This window comes from Cololabis saira, chromosome 6 (genome assembly GCF_033807715.1).
Source record: "Cololabis saira isolate AMF1-May2022 chromosome 6, fColSai1.1, whole genome shotgun sequence".
In the NCBI taxonomy this organism is placed as follows: domain Eukaryota; kingdom Metazoa; phylum Chordata; class Actinopteri; order Beloniformes; family Belonidae; genus Cololabis; species Cololabis saira.
The window spans coordinates 14734942-14751151 of record NC_084592.1 but is presented as its reverse complement, the minus strand read 5'-3'; the positions used below and the strand labels follow the sequence as shown (position 1 = coordinate 14751151).

Genomic DNA, 16210 nt, shown 5'->3' with positions numbered 1-16210 from the left:
GTAATTACTGTTTTACTTCCTAAATTGAAGGGAGGTCCGCTGCATAAGCCTGTTGGCTTTTTGACCTCTCCTGTCACATTTGTTTTACTATTTTGATTGCAAGTGTTGCTTTTATTGTGTGCAAACTAATAAAATAAAAAAAAATAAATAAATAAATCCCACCGATAAAAGTAGATGAATGAAATAAGCTCATAGTTTGTGTTGTGTGGGGTTGCAGGGTTCTCCCGGACTCGATGGAGTTCCAGGCCCAAAAGGTCGGAAAGGGGACACGACTGTCGCGAAGGAAAAAGGTGCAGAGTTCCTGACAAGTTTCCGGTTTCGCATCATCACCGGCGGTGCACCGAGACCGATGAGGTCCCGTCTTCATGTGTTCATTTGGGCTTTTTTATTCCATCAGGGTTTTCCGGTGATCCAGGAGACAGAGGACGAGACGGTGAGCCGGGAAGGCCCGGTATTCCCGGCCCAGACGGTCTTCCGGGTTTCCCTGGTCCCCGTGGTCTTCACGTGAGTCCATCGCTTTTCTCTTTTCTTACTTGGTACAGGTTCTTCAGTCAAAACCTGTTCTTGGTCTCTTTTCTTACAAACACTGATTGCTTATGGGAATTAAAGACAGTTTGGACCAATATGACCAAAGAGAACTAAACAAACAAGGACACAGACTTTCAAAATAAAACAGGAAACACAAGACAAAAACTAAAGAACCAAGTAAAACTTGAGAAATATGTTATGTTATGTTGTGGAAATGCTAAGTGACGTTGGCTGTAGGGCTGGGGATCGATTCAAATGTCAAGAATCGATTCCGATTCTTAAGATTCAGAATCGATTATCAAGATTTGATTTGATTTGATTCGATTCCGATATCGATTTGGGTTAGTATTATTAAAATTGTTTTTTGAGCTGTTGCATGAATCATATGACTGTGTAGTTATGCAACATATTACTACTAGTATTATATTGAGATTCAACAGCAAGTATTGCAGCTAATGATGCTGTAAGGACCAATCAGCTCCCAGAATGCTGATAGAACTGCTTTCAGAAACATCGTGTGGTTCAGAATTATCAAACAGATCCAGGGAGGAAACAGAGGACGTATGAAATCTGTTTTATTTTTTCCCACATTCGGTTAAAATTTTTTCCATTTTCGGTCTATTTCAGTTTTTAATTTTTGAGAATTAGTTTTTTAGCATTTTATGCAAATGTGACCCCAAGACAGTATATAAAGTAATAAAATATAGACAATTTATGCAATTATAACTGAAAACTTTACGTTTAAACATATTTAAAGGCAAAAACATAACACGCGTTATTCTCTTTTCCAAAAAAAATACCAAAAATTGTAATGTAATGGTGAAAAAATAAAAAAATCGATCTTTAGACATACAAATCAATTTTTAGGAATTAATATGAGAATCGATTTAGAATCGGAAAATCGATTTTTTCAACACAGGCCTAGTTGGCTGCCAGCCTCATTTCCTCACAGAGATACATGAACTTCTACATAAAGTTATATCGTACAGCAGCGTAGGATACTGATTCTGCTGGTTCACGTAAACAGGGAGAAGGGCCCTGGGGAGAGCATGGAGAAAAAGGCTTCCCTGGGCCCCGTGGTGGACCCGGTCCAGCTGGATTTAGCGGAGAACCAGGTCGAGTCATCCCGGGGCCCAAAGGACTGGCCGGTTTACCCGGAGACGAAGGCTTCAACGGCTACAACGGCGTGCCGGGACCACCTGGGCATCCAGGTGAGAGGCAGTAGACGGCCACTTTTCCCGCTTCTATTCCTTCACAGTTTTGGTTATTTCTCCTCTTCACAGGGTTTCGCCTCTCTTCACTCTACGTAATATAACTCGGCCTTTCTTAAAATGCCTTCTTTTGTAATTCGGTGCAGTAAAAGTGGAATGAAGGTTAATGGAGAAGGAAGCATGACGAGACCTTTCTTCCTGCTGTTGTCTTCTCGGTGCAGCGGCTGCGTCCCTCAAACCAGCTGCCTTGCAGCTTGTTTGGGATAATGCTTGTGCTTTTGAATAACTCTTGTTCCGAATGCCTCTCTCTCTCTCTTTCATTTCTCCCTCGTTTCCACCTGAAAGGCGGCTGTATTCCAGCAGGAGATGGAGGACAGGTGGATGTAACAGGTAGCTGGTACAATAACGTTTTCACCTTATTGCTTACCTTAACCACATCTTTATTGTGCTTTGCCTTTGGATTATTTGCAGAGGTGTCAAAAGTATTCACATTCATTACTCAGGTAGAAGTATAGATACTAGAGTTTAAAAATACTCCTGTAGAAGTTTAAGTATCAACTCAAGTTTTTTACTCAAGTAAAAGTATAAAAGTACTGGTTTCAAAACTACTTAAAGTATAAAAGTAAAAGTAATGTAAGGGGGAAAAAAGCCATTAAGGACAAAAGCCATTGAAAATGAATGCATCTTAGTATAATGCAAATATATTAAAGAACCATATATGTGTACTATTGAGCATTAACATGTGTTTCAGAGAGCAGGAGATATGATGACTAGTTGCATATAAGTATTGTACTGGTGCAAAAAGTCAAACTTCAGAGGCATGTTATCATTTATCCTAACCTTTATTGGAATGTACATCCAAGTTTAGTTGCAGGAATCTGAGGGAACGGATGTAAGAACAAAATCTGTACCACAACCAAATTCACTCTATCCGGATAGCGCAATTTAACTGGATCATTTTTTTGAAAGGCCGAAATGAAATAGAGTAACAAGGCTGTTTTTAAAATGTAAGGAGTAAAAAGTACAGATAATTGCGTGAAAATGTAAGGAGTAAAAGTAAAAAGTCGTCTAAAAAATAATGACTCCAGTGAAGTATAGATAACCAAAATTTCTACTTAAGTAAGGTAACGAAGTATTTGTACTTCGTTACTTGACACCTCTGATTATTTGACTGGTGTATATGGCAATTTTTCTTTTTTTTAATACATTTTGACATTTTTGGTGCAAATCTACAACAGCTAATGTAAAGATAATGACCGACTCTGAGTACCATTCACGCTGGGCAGCAGTTAAAAGTCACTCTCGCTAAAGTCCCCGGTCCCCTTCATGACCGCCGCCATGTTGCTCTGATGTCGTGCTTCTCTCATCTTCTTCCTAGGCTCCTGTGAATCTGTTCCAGGACCTCCTGGTCTGCCTGGACTTCCGGGACTCATTGGATTACCAGGTTTTTCAGGTAAAATTACAAAAAAAGAAAAAAAAAGAAGAATTGCTGAAATCTTTTAGGCATTAATGTGTCTTATTGAATCTGTGGTCCAACAGGACTTTCTGGCACCAAAGGACCACAGGGTTTAGAAGGACCGCATGGAGAGAAAGGAGAGGAAGGAGAGCGGGGACAGGGTGGCAGAACTGGACCACCAGGTAAAGAGTGACGAGAAAACCACACCTGTAGAGAGTACAGATGTCTGGATGTTGAGGAAAACTGAAAAATCTTAATTAAATAACTCATCATTATAACTTTAGTCAGATTCAGGTTTTAATGGTTTTAAAGGTTTCTTTAATGGGAATCTACTTTAGTAAGTTGTAAAAATGCTGTGTTTTGTTTCAGTATTTAAGTGCAGGATGGATTAGAAAAATTCTTACAAACGTTACTCAAGATATCAACCCCTAAAATAGCATTAATGGTGCTTGTTTTAAGCCACGAAAGTGTTAAGATGCGTATTACATTACTTCATGTTTTATCCAAAGCGACTTACAACAGACAAATACAATCACGCCACTGTAAACGGTAATAAGATGGTATTTAAAAATGTGCAGCTAAGTGCCACTAAGACAAGATTTAAGTGCTGGGGGGGTTAAACGACAGAAGGTGTTCTTGGAAGAGGACATTTTAAGACCTTCTTGAACGTAGGGCTGGACGAGTCTGCTCTCGTGGCCATGGGTGACTTATTCTCTTCTCTTGAGGAGAAGGAAACGCCAGCCTGTGTTCCTGTGAAGAGTGCAGCGCTTGTGAAGTGTTGTAAGGAGAGCCGCCTGGGAGATTTGCAAGGCCCTGTGCGAAATGGTTTGGGGGGGCCCTCGCGCGCTCGCTACGCTCACGCGCGCAAAATTTTTGGGTTTTTCGGATCGGGTGTCTATATGCGCAATTTTAACTCTCCAATTAGCAAAATACTGGATACCTTCCCCTGCCTCATCATCATTTGGCTTGCCTCGAAGCGTGCAACAAATTTATCAAACGAGCCTTTCAAAGAGGCATTAAACTCTTCCATTTTCTTTAGTTTCTTTCTTTTTTCATTCCATGATGGAAATTTCCTGAATCTGTCTCGTTCTCTCGACATTGTGTGACAGTTTGTTCCAACTCCACCCGTCTCGATCAGAGCAGCTTGTGTCTGCGCTTGGTCTGACGCAGTTGTATTGAACAACAGACACACGCAGCTGCGCAGAGCCATCAATCAGCAAGCACATCATTGCACATATATTTATTGATATGCACAGACTAGTACACATTTAGGTCTGTAATGGAACGTGACTGTTGATATTTATAAGGGAAAAAAGGGAAAAAAACGGGAAAACAAAAAACAAAAAAAAATGGCCCATAGCGCGAGGCCCTTGGGGCGCGAGGCCCCGTGCGGTCGCATGGTTCGCACACCCCTTGCGGCGGCCCTGGTTGTAAGCCTTTACAATTGTAATCCCGTCTTTTAGCCATCACTTAACAGACATGTGCACAAACCTCCTGTTCTTAACTCCCTTCATTGGCTTCCTGTCCTTTACGGAATTGATTTTAAACTTTTGATTTTTGTTTTTAAAGCTCTTAAGGGCCTCGCACCCTTGTATCTATCCAAGCTTTTAACTGTCTGTAATCCGTTAGAGCGCTGAGGTCAACTAATCAACTTTTGTTGGAAGTCCAGAGGTCAAAATATAAAGACTGGGGGTGTCCGAGCTTTCTCCGTTGTACCCCCGCCCCAGCTCTGGAATAATCTCCTCGCCGAGATGCGGCTTATTTCTGACCTCGGCATTTTTAAATCCAGGCTAAAAAAACAGTTATTTAAGATGGCTTTTAACACCCAGTCGTGTGATGAAACTTTTATCCTATTAGCTTTTGTTGTATTTTATGGTTTTATTTATTTATTTTATTTATTTATTTCAGATCCCCATTAGTTCTTGCCTCAGCAGCAACTATTCTTCCTGGGGTCCAACAGTACAAATATACATTTCTAAAAAACTTTTACAGTACAATATAAAATGTTAAACAGAATAAAACAAAGTAGATAACAAGTACAAAGAACAACAACTAAAAAGAAAAAACAAGACAAAAAACAAAAACAAATAAATAAAAACTAAAGATAATAATAAGTAGAAAACGAAATGAAAAAAAGAAAATGAATTTTCCTAAATGAAAAAAACGAAAATGAAAAAAACAAATAACAAATAACAACCAAAAACAGATAGATTAAACATAAATCCAAGTAAAACTAAACATAAATAAGTTCATACTATTATTGTTTTTGATTGTTCTTATTTATCCTCCTTTTTATCTATTACTTGCTGTAAAGCACTTTGCCACATCGAAAGGCTGTTGGAAAGTGCTATAGAAATAAAGTACATTACATTACATGCAAGATAATGACAATCAGATTTATTTATGTGGTACTTTTCATTACACGTCGACTTAATGAGGTGAACTCTGGGAAATAGTTCAGGAAAAGCAGCTCGAGCAGCAGAGAGGCCTATTCCCATTAGTCCATCTCATTCAAAGGGGTATTTAAGGAGCACCTATGGCAGGTGTTTTTATCTGGATCGGGGCAAGTGTACGGTCATTCACCAGGGTGAAAACATAGAGATGCCTTGCCAGTTTGGACATTACCTGGATTAACAAGGGCTGCATCAGTTGTTGGGCGACCAGGGGGGGGATCAGGGTAGACTCATGAGAAATGGGCTCCTGGAACAAGGCAGACATGGACCAGAGAAGAAAATATCGCACTGTTAGAATCATACATCGGAAATAATTCCAGTGAGAAATGTTCTATGCAGAGGATGGTGAACCTTGGGGCCTAAAGTTTAGGAGTTAAACAAAAGTGGGCAACACAACAGACATATCCATATCAAGATTTTCCACACAATCTTGGTGTTTGACATGAATTCTGCAGGTCTGATATACTTTTTAAGTAGAAAAGACACTAAAATAATCTCCCAAATGATTGTATCTGACTTGATCAAACCTTGTCTGTGATTTAAATGTTCCTTTGAGTTAGGGCTGGGCGATATAACGAGATTTTAATATATATCGATATATTTTCAAACACGATATGGTACAAGACAATATCGTTTATATCGATTTAAAAAAATTATGATTTTGATATAGCTTATTTTGTGACAAATTGACTTGAATGTTTTATTTGAGATTTGCACAAATGTTTTGTTATTTGCACAACTGTCAACCTCAGTGGAAAAGTCTGCCTATTACTGTCTACATTGTATTAATTGCACGGTGTATTTTGATTTACTTGTTATGCAGGAAAGGGATATTTGTTTTATTTTATTCAAGAAGCATTTTTATTCTATATATGCAACTAGTTTATTTTTATTTCATTTGTTTTATACATTTTGATATTGTGCAGACCTCTGTTAATAAAGGAACCTGTGTGACATTTGGCACAAGGCTTTGTATTAAAACTGACTGTTTTTTTAAGGGTTTGCCTCAGAAAAAATGAAGCTAACAGAGATGCTATGCTATAATGCTTTGGGGGAAACTCCAATTATGGCACAGAAAAAATATCGATATATATCGAGTATCGCCATTCAGCTAGAAAATATTGAGATATTACTTTTGGTCCATATCGCCCAGCCCTACTTTGAGTCCAGATTCATTGTTTTATATCTCTTCGGTACAGGTTTTGCTGGTCCCCGTGGAGATTTGGGATTTCCTGGCAGCAAAGGTGCGGTCGGAAATCCCGGTGCGCCTGGTATTCCTGGCCGACACGGGGATAGGGGTGAAAAGGGTGTTCACGGTGATATAATGGGAGCATCGTCGGGGCACTCAGGTGACCCAGGGCTGCCGGGGCTTCAAGGAGACCAAGGTCCAAGTGGAGGTGAAGGGTCACCAGGCTATCCAGGTCAGCTATGCTCCCGGGTTCTCACTGAATTGAATGATGAACATAAATGGTTATCCATTATTTATATACAACTACTTCCCCAGGAATGATGGGCATGCCAGGTATGATTGGCTTTAAGGGTGAGAAAGGCCCTCCAGGCCTGTTTGGACAGGAAGGACAGCCTGGGCCAGCAGGAAAGTACGGCTTTCCTGGAGATCTTGGAGGAGTCGGCCTACCTGGGCCACGCGGTGCAACTGGACTGACAGGTTAGAGACACATATATGCAGATGCACTCTGTCAGAAACGTTTTCACCCCTTTTCCGACTGAAAATCCAATATGGCAATATGAACTAAGGGGAACATATATGTTCAGGAAAACAAAGGCAAGAACCAATGTCAAACAACAATGTTAATCTGAGTTAATCTGTGGAGTTAATCTGTGGAACAGTTTAGATACAGAAATGAAAATGTGTAGCACGTTATTACAATTCAAAAGCACCTATAAATACAAAATGATTAATACATATAAAACAAAGGTATAATACACATAGGCATGTACCTATGGACATGTGTATATATGTGTGTGTGTGTGTGTGTGTGTGTGTGTGTGTGTGTGTGTGTGTGTATGCATACATATATATATATATATATATATATATATATATATATATATATATATATATATATATATATATACATACATACAGGACTGTCTCAGAAAATTAGAATATTGTGATAAAGTTCTCTATTTTCTGTAATGCAATTAAAAAAACAAAAATGTCATACATTCTGGATACAGTTTAAGATTAGGATTCCCAGAATATTCTAATTTTTTGAGATAGGATATTTGAGTTTTCTTAAGCTGTAAGCCATGATCAGCAATATTAAAATAATAAAAAGGCTTGCAATATTTCAGTTGATTTGTAATGAATCCAGAATGTATGACATTTTTGTTTTTGTAATTGCATTACAGAAAATCACAATATTCAAATTTTCTGATATATATATATATATATATATATGTATATACAGTATGCGTGTGTGTATGTATATGCGTAGGTATGTGTATGTACTATTGTATTATTGTATTATTGCTTATATAAATACTGTATTGAATGATATTTATTAATGACATTGCACTAGTTCATAAAAGCTAAAAAAATTTTTGTGAAAGGCGTCATAAGCTTAGGCTTCAGCCTACACCTTTTGGTCCTTGGTTTTTAGTTAAAATTGTATAAAATCGTGTATATATATATATATATATATATATATATATATATGTATATATATATATATATATATATATATATACATATATATATATATATATATATATATATATATATATATATATATATATATACATATATATATATATATATATATATATATATATATATATATTTTTTTTTTTTGTATAACACTGACGACTTACACCTGTACTTTGGGTTATTTGTGCTGTGGAAATTGGAAGGACCAATAAACTAAACTAAAAAAACTAAAATCCTGTGTTCTGGTCCACCAGGAGTCCCAGGGGAGAGGGGAACTGAGGGAGACCCAGGTCCTCCAGGTCCAGCAGGACTGAAAGGGACGCCGGGCACTTATGGCAGTGATGGCACCCAAGGAGAGGACGGTTCCCCGGGTGATCCAGGACAGCCAGGTCAACTTGGACGCACAGGACTTCCAGGAATGAAGGGTCGGTTTCCCGCATAATCTGTTCATTCAATGCCAAAAACGAAAATGTAATTATCTAATCAATCATTTCCATGATACAAAAATCTCCTTTTTAGGAAAGAAAGGGTCCACTGGCATGCATGGTTTTGACGGCACCTTGGGTAATATTGGGTTTAAGGGTCAGACTGGGCTGAAAGGACAATATGGACTGCTTGGGGAAGATGGGCCGAAAGGATTTTCAGGACTAAAGGGAGAGAAAGGTGACAATCTCAGTAAACCAGCAATGTCCCTGAACCATTGATGCTACTTAAGCACTACCTCCCCCACATGTTTGTCTTCAGGTGAACGTGGTCTGACAGGACCACGTGGCGAGAAGCCCAAGATCTCCTCTAAGATGATTGCTCACATGAAGGGCCTCAAGGGAGACATTGGGCATGAAGGAAATCCAGGTTTCACCGGACAAAGAGGTTTGCAGCTATAGGCTCGAGATCGATCTCTTTCACTCTAACGGCCGCTGTGTCCTGACAAACTTCTGTTTTCTGCAGGTGATAAAGGTTCATATGGTTTACCAGGCCATGACGGTAAAGGTGGTTATCCGGGAATTCCCAGCTTCGAAAAAGGTCACCACGGAGAGCTGGGTGGACAGGGGTTACCGGGGCACAAAGGGATGCCCGGGCCGACTGGAAACAGGGGCATTACAGGGTTTCAGGGAATGGATGGCAACAGGGTGAGCAGGGGGGTTCGTAGACTCTGGGGTTTTAGCGTAAAACTTAATCAACATAATATTAACATTAAAAGTGTGATTGCATAATATTGTGATAACATTCGCTTGTCAGTGGCCACCATCAGCAACGTCTGTGCGAAGCGGCGCAGGGCTGGGAACTGCTCATGTACACCAATGGAGTAAGGAAGTGGAGGAGAAGGGATAAATAGTCCAGACATAAATAAGACAGCAGGTAGAAGAGGCGTGAAAGACAAAGGTTGTCGAACTAGCAGTCCTCAGAATGAGGACCAACAAGGACAGTCTTAAATCTGGAGGCTGGAGCGCTTCGTAGAAGCTTCCTCTTGAGGTCACTCAGTACGTTTACATGCACAGAAAGTAAAATTGTTGCCTTAATCTGACCGATATTGAAGTTTTAAAAGCTGTGTTTACCCTTTAGCCGGGCTGTAGTGGAACCGAACGGAAGTTCTTCAGGTCGAGCTGTTAGTGCCAATTAATGCGTCCTAATCCGAGTTATTCCTGCATGTATACCAACCCATGTTTAGCCAGGCTACTTACCGCCCCGGGACAGCCCCCTTCTGGAAGTGACGACACCACGAAAGCCAGAATATCAACACAGTAGGAGAAGAAGAAGACAAAAAACAAGGAAGGAACCGGAAGAACGCTAACGCAAAAGTGCGTGTGGCGCCACCTAGCATCGTGGAATTGAACGCTCCTCACTCAATAATCGATTGTCTTCTTGCACATGTTTACCCGGATTTCTCTGAAACTCCAGTTTAATCCTTAACTAGATTGTTGCCAATAGCTTGATTTAGATGTGCATGTAACCGCACTGAGAGTACTACACACTTCTGTTCCCATCAAACCTGGCGAGGTGGGACCCGAGGGAAAACCTGTATGGAAAGAAAAATGGCTCATTTGTTCACATCCTGGTGGGACCTCACACTGCTGTAACCAGCGGGAGGTAGAAGTGGTAGCAAGACAACGATACTCATGGTGATTGTGGATATCTTGAAGAAGGCAAGGAAAGTCTGAAAGAAGTAGCCACATCCTGCAGTATCCTCCAGGAAGCACAAGGTGGGGAGATGAAAAACCTGGGATGAAGGTCTACTTCTCCCCCCCAGGTCCTCCAGACATCACTGAGGCCTGACACATGGATTGAACTGCTGATGTTGCCAAGAAAAAAGATATCATCAGAGATGTTTGCTAGGACTTTAAATCAATGCTTTTGTGACTGGAGTTTGTTTCTCTGGTTTTGAGGGATGCAAGAAATTGATGACGAGAAACACAGACAGTATTTCTGTATGTCCTCCGCAAGGTTTGACGACTTGTTCCATCGTATTAGTGATCTTGTTCAAGACAACAGCGAACACAGTGAGCCCCTAACGGCAGCAGAACCCCCTGACCGGTCACTACCGGTCAATTCCGGCACTTATTTAAAAACACTTCTTGGTGTGGAGTCCTCTGCCAATTTCAGTTATTCCTTATATTGTGCATCAGTGGCATTTTTATCTAATTTTGTTTTGCACATGTTGAATGTATTTCTTTACGTAATACCAGCATTCACTAAACTATGATGCATTCTTTGAACTGTTGTCCTTTCCAGGGAACCAAAGGAAGTCCTGGAGCTTATGGCTCAAGTGGCGACAAAGGAAGGAAAGGAGGCAAAGGTAAAGTCTTACATTTAAACCCTTGATACACTGCTATCATGTACTAATTGTATCTAAAGTAGTAATATTTCACATGTTAGTAAATTTAGCACAATGTTACAGGTGAAAAAGGCCTACGCATAGACCTTCCAGGAAACCCTGGACTGAGAGGAGAGGAAGGATTTCCAGGAGAACGAGGTACGAGCTACACCTCACACAGTTATTTGGATCTCAACAAAACTATTAAGGGTTTTAGTCTGATATGAATGGTTTGTTATCTGCCTGACAGGTCAGACAGGATTATTTGGAACAACTGGAGAGAGGGGGGTACCAGGTTTCGATGGTATTGAAGGGATGAAAGGAAAGCTTGGTGATCAAGGTTTTCACGGAAACCCAGGTAAAAGACCAGCTTTCGCTTTCTAAGTCACACATGGCAGCAGATTTACTTTGTATTACATTGGTTGATCTTTTTTGAAGGCTTTGACGGGGATAAAGGAGTTCCTGGTAACCAAGGTACAAAAGGCTTTCCCGGAGTTCCTGGACATGATGGACTTCCAGGATTTCCTGGCTTCCAAGGAAGCAAAGGTAACAAGCCTCTTGTTGTTCTCACTCTTTAACATGAATTAAATCAATCAATCAATTAATCCTTATTTGTATATCATATTTAAACAACCAAGGTTGACCAAAGTGCATAAATTCATGCTTTATATGAATCCCCACTCCCAACTGAGTAACTAAATGTGTGCAGGTCATGCTGGCCTGAAGGGTCTCTATGGATTAGACGGACTAAAGGGCCAAAAGGGTATCCAAGGAACACAAGGTGACTAACGCAACCTCAAACGAATCATCTTACCAGGAGCCTGTTTGTTACTATTTTAAATTAGGCAGCAACTAATTGATTTCGGAAAACTGATTTTAGAAAATTCAAGCATCTTTCTTGTGAAATTGTTACCAAAGTTAAGAACATGCTTCCTGGTTATGTGCACATCAGGTGCTGACATCGTTGGACCAGCCGGGGCATCGGGGCTTAAAGGAACGAAAGGCGAGGGTGGGGACCCCAACAGTGAGCCTGGGGTTCCAGGAACGCCGGGCTCGAAAGGCTACCAGGGGCCTCTTGGTAAGCCTCTTCCCTCATCAATAACCGGCCCCTCCAAAAAGACTGAACAGATACTACACAGCAACACAAAATGTGTTTTGTACTGTTGTTTAAGTCCCATACTGCCTTTGTTCAGGTGACTATGGCCAACCTGGATTCCCGGGATTCCGCGGCGCTGTAGGGGCAGATGGGATCTCAGACACACCGGGGCCCACCGGAGATCCAGGCTCACCAGGATACACAGGACAGCATGGTGAGAAGAAGGCTAAACTTATAGAGGAAACATCGAAACAGTAGTCACTTTATGTGGCAGTACCACATCTGACCACATGGGGGGCATAGAGATCTGCTGTGTTAAGAAAAGTGGGCCACACATAATACGACGTTATTAAGTGCAGAACCTAGACTGTAACAAACACCAGACGATGCATCTGCTCAAGTGACCCATTGGTTTCTGAAGACCGGTTTTGAAGCATCTACAAAATGTAAAAATGTTTATTTCCGCTCTAAAGTTGGGGATTTTTACATGGGAGTCAATGGAGACTGACTCGCTTCTGGAGCCAGCCTCTAGTGGCCACTCGGAAAACTGCAACTAATCTTGGTTCTCCTTGAGGCTCGACCCGGAAGTTACATGGTTGGTACACCTCGCCCCCCAGTCTCGCACTCAGCAGGCACGCCGATTTTTCCCAGTGGCCAGCCACGGTACTGCAACAAAAAATCCCATGGGGCCCAGAAAGCTCACGGCTGACGTCACAGCCGTGTCCGTGCATTCCACGGATGTATTATATTAATATATATTATGTAATTATATTATATTAATACATTAATAATATATGTAATACTATACATGTAATAATATACATGAATTAATATATTATATTACATATTATATTAATACTCGCGTCATTGCCCTGGGGCATGATGGGAGGCCCCAGAGCATCATGGGAGGTGACTCAACTGCGCATGCTCTATGGGCCCCACAACGTGGAAGTAAACCCGGAAGTCCGGAACTTTTTTCGGCTTATGCGCTAGGTGAGCAACTTACATTGAAATGAATGGGCGGCCATTTTCGGTCTTCCATCCAGTAATATTATACATCCATGCTTGGTACAGACTGGAACATCTTGTAAAACCACCATGTGCTGACCCCATGTGGTCAGAACTGATGTTACTACATAAAGTTTCTTCAAAGGTTTGACTTTTTTCATAAAACACGTTCTAAATGAAAACCCAAGTAAATAGTGTGTACCTCATTTTCATATTGCTGTATTTACTGGACAGTTTCTTCCTTCATAGTTACTCTAGAAATGCTGTTTTAGTCAATATGACCTAATTAAATACATAATACATAAAAATACATAAATATGCCTCTATATAATGCATAAATATGCATCTTTACCTGAGTAGCATGAAAGTTGGTCCTGTTTGGACTACAAAACCTGCTGTCTTGTAACTAGGAGTCTTGAAGTTATGTCCACGCTACATGATCTGAAAACGACTTGGTCATGCGGAGGTGTTATCTGGCCTCCAGATCACATTGAATCAGCAGAACATGCTGAGTAGGAGATATGGGAAATTATGTGAAAGGCCACAAAACCACATCTGAAAACAGAAGTTAGAAATTGGAAAGTGGATATAGGGAAAAAAAACAAGCAGTGTTGTCATGTGCTTCTTCTTTGTTATAGTACATCATCTCACCGCTGCTTCATGGCTTTCCCTTCCTTGTCATGACCTCACCTCACAACAGCTCAAGATGTTTAAAACATGCTAGATATAGCTTACAATAGATTATAAATGGAGTTTCGTCTATTTTATTTTAATTATTTTAAATTAGGAGTCTTCATCATCCATTTATAATTAATTAATTCATCTTTTCCTGCTTCTCAGGCCTACCTGGACCCAGAGGAAATCCTGGTTTGGATGCTTTCCCTGGAGAAAAAGGTGTATCAGGAATAAATGGATTCCCTGGATTCCCTGGTAGTAAAGGATTCTCAGGAGATCCGGGTCCAGGAGGATACAGGGGTCCTAACGGAGTCTATGGGAAGAAAGGTAAGGACTAAACAAGAACTCAACAGTGGCTTGTGTTAATGTTTGCTGCTGCAAGGGAAGAAGTTTAAAATTAGACATAGGGGAGTTCCTGCAAGGAGAAAATGTTTGCATGCTTGCCGTATTTTAGATTCAGGTATGACCAGGACGCATTGCTACATCCTGTCTCTTTGTCAATTAAGATGTTGTATCACATAGTAAAGCTGTCCTTGATTGTTCACTTTAGATTTATACACATATAAACTGCTAATAAAGGTCTTGCTGCAACCAAAAACAACAAACAAATACAAATTAAAACTTCACGTCGTCAGCGTGGGACAAAAACCACAAAGATTTACAAATCTTTTCTTCATAAACTTAAATGCACTTCTCAATTATTTCAATGAAAAAGCTTTTTACTTCCTGCAAAAGAAAGATTTTTGACCAATAAACAGCAATAATAACAAAAGATCATAAAAAGACCTGATATTCATTTTAATTTGATACTAGAAACGCAAGTAAAAAAAAAACATGGTTAAAATCTCATGTTTTTCCGATTATAGGGGTGAAAGGAGAGCAGGGGCTGATGGGAGTTCCTGGCCTGATTGGTGGAAGAGGAGAAAGAGGACCACAGGGTCCAAAAGGAAACACTGGACTCCCAGGTCAGTTACTGAATCATAATTAGCGGCCTCGTCTTTAGTTACTTTTTGTTTTGCTCGCTAAACAAAATGTTCTTTCTGCAGGTACTCGTGGGTTCCCAGGCGGTCACGGTCCTCTTCCGATTCCCGTCAGGATTCCAGGGGAGAGGGGTTCGCCAGGACCACAGGGCATACGCGGACCTAGTGGTACTGCAGGGCAGCCGGGACCTCAAGGCCCACCTGGAGATCAAGGTCACTTAGCTGATGAAAACATTGGACTCACCTATCCAATTATTTTTAATAAGTCCAGACATGAGACACAAACTTTACAGCTCAGTAACTGATAGTTATGCGTTGTTGTCCAGGTTTCATGGGACCCATCGGGCAAAAGGGCATGCCGGGGATTAGCGGCACCCCAGGAACGCCCGGCTTCCGCGGAGAGTCTGGACAAATGGGCCACCCTGGTCTGCAGGGCAGCGAAGGTGCGTCCGTCCCAGCGTGGGCAGTTTGGGATTAGGTTAAGAAGTCTGGATTAAAAGATTTAGATTAGGTGACGGTTTTAAGACGGGAAACACTTACAAAGAAGGTTTTGACTGTTACTTTAGTTTCAGTGAAAGTTATTTATGAAGCACGCTGTTAAAAGATTTGATTTGATGTTTGATTTGATTTTTATTTTGTACATGTAAAAGACAACAATTAAAGAGAAGATAAGAAAACAAAACAAAGCAAACAAAAAAAACAACAAAACAGAATTTCATACTTTAACCCTTGTGCTGTCTTCGGGTCAAGGAAGGGGGAAAGGGAGGAAAGAAGGAAGGGAGAGAAGAAGGAAGGAAAGAAGAGAAGAAAGAAGGATGGAGACAAGAAGGAAGGGAGGGAGGAAGAAAAAAATAGGAAGGAAGAATGGAGAGAAGAGAGGAAAGAAGGAAGAATGGAGATAAGAAGGAACGAATGAAGGAAGGGAGAAAAGGAGGGAGGGAGGTAAGAAGAAAAAATAGGAAGGCAGGAAAGGAAGAAATGAGGGCGAAAGGAAGGAAAGAAGGAAGAAAGGGATAAAAGAAGGAATGAAGGGAAGGAAGGGAAGAAGAGGAGAAGGAAGGACGGAGACAAATGAAAGAAGAACATAAGGGAGAAAAGAAGGAAGGGTGAAAAGAAGGAAGGGAGGGAGGGAGGAAGAAAAAAGTACAAAGGAGGGAAGGAGGAAGAATTGGGTCATTTTGACCCAAGGACAACACAAGGGTTAACATTTAATATCTTAATTACATTGCAAAAAGGAGTAGGAAGAAGTGTAATCTTATTTAATCCTACCTAATCATTTAACAACAAGTATTTATAACTATAACTATACTACAATTATAC

The 16210-nt window shown here is 40.5% G+C and overlaps 1 protein-coding gene across 2 annotated transcripts in view; it reads left to right on the top strand.

The window, feature by feature from the left end:
- The window catches only part of col4a2 (collagen, type IV, alpha 2), a 94735-nt gene that overhangs the window by 70025 nt on the left and 8500 nt on the right, over nucleotides 1-16210 (top strand). The window contains exons 23-45 of one of the 2 annotated variants that reach the window (XM_061723350.1): nucleotides 218-290; nucleotides 398-504; nucleotides 1556-1739; nucleotides 2085-2129; nucleotides 3118-3192; nucleotides 3279-3377; nucleotides 6848-7069; nucleotides 7153-7314; nucleotides 8574-8744; nucleotides 8839-8982; nucleotides 9064-9189; nucleotides 9268-9449; nucleotides 11050-11113; nucleotides 11216-11290; nucleotides 11382-11489; nucleotides 11570-11677; nucleotides 11841-11912; nucleotides 12084-12209; nucleotides 12325-12441; nucleotides 14076-14237; nucleotides 14777-14875; nucleotides 14957-15103; nucleotides 15217-15333. In XM_061723350.1, coding sequence (XP_061579334.1) covers nucleotides 218-290; nucleotides 398-504; nucleotides 1556-1739; nucleotides 2085-2129; nucleotides 3118-3192; nucleotides 3279-3377; nucleotides 6848-7069; nucleotides 7153-7314; nucleotides 8574-8744; nucleotides 8839-8982; nucleotides 9064-9189; nucleotides 9268-9449; nucleotides 11050-11113; nucleotides 11216-11290; nucleotides 11382-11489; nucleotides 11570-11677; nucleotides 11841-11912; nucleotides 12084-12209; nucleotides 12325-12441; nucleotides 14076-14237; nucleotides 14777-14875; nucleotides 14957-15103; nucleotides 15217-15333 — 2785 coding nt within the window. The remainder of the gene's footprint in view (nucleotides 1-217; nucleotides 291-397; nucleotides 505-1555; nucleotides 1740-2084; nucleotides 2130-3117; nucleotides 3193-3278; nucleotides 3378-6847; nucleotides 7070-7152; nucleotides 7315-8573; nucleotides 8745-8838; nucleotides 8983-9063; nucleotides 9190-9267; nucleotides 9450-11049; nucleotides 11114-11215; nucleotides 11291-11381; nucleotides 11490-11569; nucleotides 11678-11840; nucleotides 11913-12083; nucleotides 12210-12324; nucleotides 12442-14075; nucleotides 14238-14776; nucleotides 14876-14956; nucleotides 15104-15216; nucleotides 15334-16210) is intronic. The other variant, XM_061723351.1, reaches the window with a different exon arrangement.